At 46.3% G+C, this 6000-nt stretch overlaps 1 protein-coding gene across 2 annotated transcripts in view; it reads right to left on the reverse strand.

Moving 5' to 3' along the window:
* The window catches only part of LRRC29 (leucine rich repeat containing 29), a 643308-nt gene that overhangs the window by 458413 nt on the left and 178895 nt on the right, over positions 1-6000 (reverse strand). For both annotated transcript variants that reach the window (XM_044081426.1, XM_044081427.1), the window contains exon 2: positions 940-1041. In XM_044081426.1, the coding sequence (XP_043937361.1) occupies positions 940-1041 (102 nt within the window). The remainder of the gene's footprint in view (positions 1-939; positions 1042-6000) is intronic.

Consider the following 6000-nt stretch of genomic DNA (forward strand, 5'->3'; position numbering starts at 1 on the left):
AAGATATGAAAGCTATCAAAACAAAGTATACAAAATAACTTCATGTAAATAGTCTGTAATATCCAGCCAAAACTTTTTTTGTTTTACCTTTCGGCTTTTCCTGGTTAGAGGCCGCCACAGCGGAGCTCCGGTCCACTAATGATTGGCAGTAGATTTTTACATACCGAATTGCCAGCTCTGATGCATAACCTTCAACGAAGGTACGCCCATTCACACGTCTCCACACAGAAGACGCTTTAGCTGAGAATCGAACAGGATAACGTCTTACTGTGAGGAGACAACGCTACCGCAGCACCACCACCGCAGTTCATATCCAGCCAAGACTACAGCCAGAAAAAAAAAACAAACAACTCAAAGTCTTATCTGGATGAAATAGACAATTCCACATCCCATACTTTAGTACACTAAATTTGTAGTCACACATCCATGGAGAAATTTGAAAAAATAAAAACTTTAAATCACTGTCAGCTCAATAAAACAAACTGAGCTGGCACTGATTTTCAATGGAAGAAAGCAATAAACAGTTAGTTAGGAGCTCATGGGACTGTCCTCGATAAGCTGCAACCTCATCCATTTTACACTGGGCCAGAGGTAGCGAAGCCATGTAAGATATGCAGGTAAAAGCTCCTGTACATGAACCAAAGTGGTTTCTGACTAGTTCATAGGCTCATAGGTGTGTACTAGGCTAATGGCCCTGTAGCCTTTACAAGCTTAGCCCATAGGATTACCCTGGCATCGTGCCACCCAACCTTAGTTCCCAGTGCCTCTGTCGAGTAGAGCCACTGCAGTGATCCCCGGGGTGAATTTTCTATTTCCCATCCACTCATCAAGATTTCTCTTGAAAATAGCCAGTGAGGTGCTCTGTTTGACATGTATGGGAAGTCCCTGATTAGCAAAATTCAAGTATGCTTTATTGTCTACACTTTCTAATAGCCTTACCTGTAGTCTGCAGTCCTGAGAAGCAAAGTACCAGGCTCGATTCACCATTGAGGCTTCCTTTCGATCTGAGACAGAGAGATAGCTCAGAATATAGCTGATTACCTGCAGAAGGAAAAATATGTAAGCATACTTTATTTTTGCTCTCGCAACTTACACATCTTGAAAAGCATGTGCCATAACATACTCTAGTCAGCCACTGCACAAACAGCAGCACACAATACCACATTAATTTGCTTATCAGTGAGTATACTTATTAAAGCTATTTCGTATTCAAGTGCTTAGTACTTTATCTAGAAAAAATAGAAGTTATGTTCTTACCATAACGTTCCATGTTAGTTGTCTTCTTCTCGCCTTCTTTCTTGCTGGATGGGTTCGGAGCCAACCTCGGCTCCGACTCGGCCACTCTAAAAGCTCGAGAGTTGGTTCCACCGGCTCGAGGCTCCCCTTATATCCCACAATGCTAGGCGTGAATTACCTCAGATCTCGTTTGTGAGCTAGGCCCAGCTAATAATACAACCAGAAAAACTGGAAAAAGAGAGTCCACCTCTATAAACAAAGGGGAAGAGGAAATGTGACCTAAAGCCTGATCTAGGAAAATATGCACAGCAGAGCATATACCTATAGCAAAGAGGTGGTAGAAAGAGAGGTCACAATCAAACTCCTCTAGGTCTGTCCAGGCCAGGGGGAAGGAGGGTGGGATGCAAGAAAGAAGGCGAGAAGAAGACAACTAACATGGAACGTTATGGTAAGAACATAACTTCTATATGTTAAGTTGTCTATCTCGCCTTCATTCTTGCTGGATGGGACTGCGTCCCTAGCACCTTGTCCCGGGTGGCCTAACGGAACAGACTCTTGAGAACAGTGGTACCAAAGTTAGCTCTATGCCTAGAAGCTAAATCCAACTTATAATGTGAAATGAAAGTGTGAGGAGTAGCCCAAGTAGCCGCTGCACAAATGGTGTCAATAGGCAGTCTGTCTTGGAAGGCTATAGAAGTAGCCAAAGCTCTGGTGGAATGGGCCTTAGGTTTGTTAGGCAGCTTTTGGTGTCTAATTTCATAAACAATGGAAATCAGAGATGTTAGCCATCTAGATAGTGATACCTTGGAAACAGAAAGTCCCTTTCTGCCTTCTGCATAAGAGACAAACAGCTGGTCAGATTTTCTGAATTGTTTGGTCCTATCCAAATAGTACCTTAACTGACGATGAACATCTAGCCAATGCAATTTTTGTTCAGACCTATTAGAATATTCTGGAAAAACACAGGAGGTCAATGCTTTGATTTAGGTTAGACGCAGAGGCTATTTTAGGTAAAAAGGACGGGTTGGTTCGTAAGGATACCCTGTCCTTATGGAACAACAGATAAGGAGGTAGACAGCTGAGTGCATGAAGTTCTGAAACTCTTCTAGCTGAAGTAACAGCTACCAGAAAGAGAGTCTTCCATGATAGCAATTTTAATGAACAGGAAGCTGCAGGTTCGAACGCCGGAAGAATCAAAGAACTGAGCACTAAATTAAGGTCCCAAGGAGGAGGAGGATTTCTTATAGGAGGTCTGAGTAGAAAAACTCCCTTCAAAAAGGCTTTGCAAAGCTTGTGGGACATGATGGCAGACTCTGAAATGCCCACATGAAAGTTAGATATAGCTGCCAATTGAACTTTGAGAGTAGAAGGAGATGAACCTGCATGAAAGAGTTCAGCTAGAAAATCAAGAACCATATGGATGGGAGCAGTGAAAGGATCTAAGTCCCTTCCTTGAGCCCAATAGGCAAAACGTTTCCACTTACTAAGATAAATTTTCCGAGTGGAAGATTTATGTGAAGCTATTAAAATATCTCGAACGGTGTGAGATATTTGAGGAAGCCTGGCTAGGGTAGGAACTGGAGGAACCAAGCAGTGAGGTTCAGAGGGGAGGGAGCGATGTAACTGACCCGACTGATGGATCAAAAGATCTGGAACTAGGTCCAGATGCCAAGGTTGCTCCAACAGAAATTGATGTAGAAAGGGGAACCACACTTGTCGAGGCCAATAAGGAGCAATGAGGATCAATAAGGCCTTCTGAGCGATAGCTTTCTGTATCACTTGTGAGATTAGTGGGAAGGAGGAAATGCATACAGAAGTCCCCGGGCCAAACTTGGACTAGAGCGTCTCTGCTGGGCTGGCCTGGCAACGGAAATAGGGTGAAATAATCTCTGCACTTGCTGTTTTGGGGAGTAGCAAAAAGGTCGCAGCAAGGCTGACCCCACTTGAGAAAAATTTTTCTGCAATAGAATCTTTCAGAGACCACTCATGAGGCATGAGGATAGCCCTGCTCAACTTGTCCGCGATTTGATTGGACTTCCCGGGGATGTGCGTTGCTATCAGAAAACGCTGAGAAGAAATCGCCCATTGCCACAGTCTGAGTGCTTCTCGACATAGGGGATAGGACCTGGTTCCGCCTTGTTTGTTGATATACCACACTACAGACATATTGTCCATCTGGATTGCTATCGTTCCCAGGGGAAGAGAGTCTTGAAGGGCTTGCAACGCTAAAAGCGCTGCTCTCATCTCTAGAACATTTATATGCAAGTGGCATTCGTCTGGTCACCATATGCCCTGGACAGTTCTGCCCTGATAATGCCCCCCCCACCCGATCAGGGAGGCGTCCGTTGTCAGAGTAGCAACCGGAGGGGAAGGAACAAAGGGTCTTCCCAAGAAGAGCTGAGGGGAAGACATCCACCACAGAAGATGATTCTTGCATGTTTGCGTGATCATAATGGTGTGGGACATCGGAAGTTGCTGGTATGACCATTGTGTGAAGAGCATCCATTGAAGGATTCTCATGTGGAATCTGGCTAATGGAAGCAGAGGTATGGCAGCCGCCATAATCCCCAATACTTTCAGAACTAACCTGGCTTTGACTCTGTTGCTGCTTTAGAGAAGCGAGACTAGTTTGTGTATGTCTGTTATTCTCTGATCTGTTAGTCTTGCAGACATGTTGACTGTGTCTAGATTTGCGCCTATGAAGGTAATAGCACAACAAGGCGACAAAATAGACTTTTCGCAATTTATTGAGATGCCTAACTTTTGACAAATGCGAAAGGTGTAGTCTCTGGCCATTAGAAGAAGATGCTTGGTGGGAGCTGTGAGGAGCCAGTCGTCCAAATATGGAAACACCTGGAATCCTTGACGTCTCAGGTGAGAAGCTACCACTGCCATGCATTTGGTAAACACCGGGGCAGTGGTGAGTCCAAAGGGCAGGGCTCTGAATTGAAAATGACTGGTTCCCAAGCCTGAAGCGGAGGAATCTTCTGGAGCGTCTGTTCATTTTTATATGATAGTACGCATCCTGAAGATCTATAGAGCACATCCAGTTTTCCTTTCCCAATAGGGGAAGGATGGACTGTAGCGTGACCATCCGAAATCTTGTTTTCTTGACAGACTTGTTCAAGATACTGAGATCCAAAATTGGTCTCCAGTCCCCTGTTTTCTTTGGTACTAAAAAGAACCTGGAGTAGATTCCGGATCCTTGCTGGTCTGCTGGAACTGGCTGAATTGCTATTTTTGCAAGCAGCTTTGAAATTTCCAAAGCTGCAAGATCCCTTTGAGCGGTGGAACATCTGGAAGGGATTTCTTTGATTGGTTTGGAATGCGAACGAAGGGAATGGAATAGCCTTCGGAAATGATGGACTATACCCACTTATCTTGAGTTAGGGATAGCCAGCCTTCTAGGTACAGCGACATTCTTCCTCCTGCTGCCTCCGAAGGTGGACAGTCGGGCAACACCTCAGGGATGCTGAAAGGGCTTATCGGAAAAGGTTTCTCGATCGCCCTGGTTCTCCGGACCCCCTGCCTCTGGGGCGACGTCTACCATTATTGTTCCCTCCTCTGCCTCTGGAGGAGAACCGACTCTGTGCGTCAGGCAAATACCCTTGAGATTGTTTGCGGAACCACATTTTTCCACTTTTCTGGCCTTTGGGGTAAGGTCTAGAAGGAGTAGAAAAACGGACTCCGGCGGCAGACAGAGTTTTGCCATCCGTCTCGCACCTAGTCAAGGTTTCTTTCACTTGAGGACCAAAGAGAGATGATCCATCAAACGGGGAGTTAGTGAAAGACGTTTTAAAGGGGTCCGCAAAATTGCATAGTCGCATCCAGGCATGCCGTAAGGCGACACCTGTCCCTGCGGCTCTACTCGCTCCATCAGCCGCATATGAAAGGAGGCGCATGGAGGAGTTAGCTATAGAATTCAGGGTAGTCAGCTGGGCGTTCATCTTGTCCTGAAAACCTGCAGCTGTAGGATCCTTCAACATGTCACTCGCTTCCTTGATCAAGTCTCTCTGGAGACGAGTGAAATGGCATAGGTAGTTCAGCGAACGCATAGCAAAGGTCGCTGATGAAAACATCCGCTTCCCGTACCTGTCCATAGACCTAGATTCCTTGTTAGGGGGATGGACAGGCACTGAAGGATCAGCTAGTTCCTTCTTGGTGGCAGCAGCTACCACTATAGCATCCACAGTAACTCCTTTGGTCAGAAATTGTTTATCAGTTGGTGCTGTTATAAACTTTGAAGGTCTCCTGGGGGTAGGGTCCACTGAGTCAGGAGCTGTCCAGGCTTTCTTTGCTACCACCTGCATGAGGGGGTCAAAGGCGGGAGACACCCAGGAGGTGGAAGGGCGAGAGCCAAACGCCTCAAGATACACAGATTCATCCTCCGAAGGGTTAAGGGCTGGCCAATTTCCCCTCTGCTTGAGGATCTCTAGAATGTCTGCAAAGGAGACATCTTCAGAAGGGGAACGGGGGGAACCCTCGGAATCCTCTAAATCTGTGTCAGAGGTGACAGACTCAGGTGAGTCTATGTGTTTCCTCTTACACTTTCTCTTCCTAGGGGGCTCCTGCCAAATCAGGAGAGGCCTCGAAGAGGATGAAATCCCACAGGGGATTCTTGAAGAGTTGGCTCTCTGCGGTCAGGGATGAGGGAGAGAGTAGACTTAACCTGAGGCACCGAAGAGGGAGGGGCGGACGGAGCCGACTGTGGAGTTGAACCAGGTTCCAACACACTCCGCATGACCTCGAACGCACCCCTGTCAG

The sequence above is a fragment of the Protopterus annectens genome, chromosome 8.part0, assembly GCF_019279795.1.
Source record: "Protopterus annectens isolate FY-2018-M chromosome 8.part0, PAN1.0, whole genome shotgun sequence".
Lineage (NCBI taxonomy): Eukaryota > Metazoa > Chordata > Ceratodontiformes > Protopteridae > Protopterus > Protopterus annectens.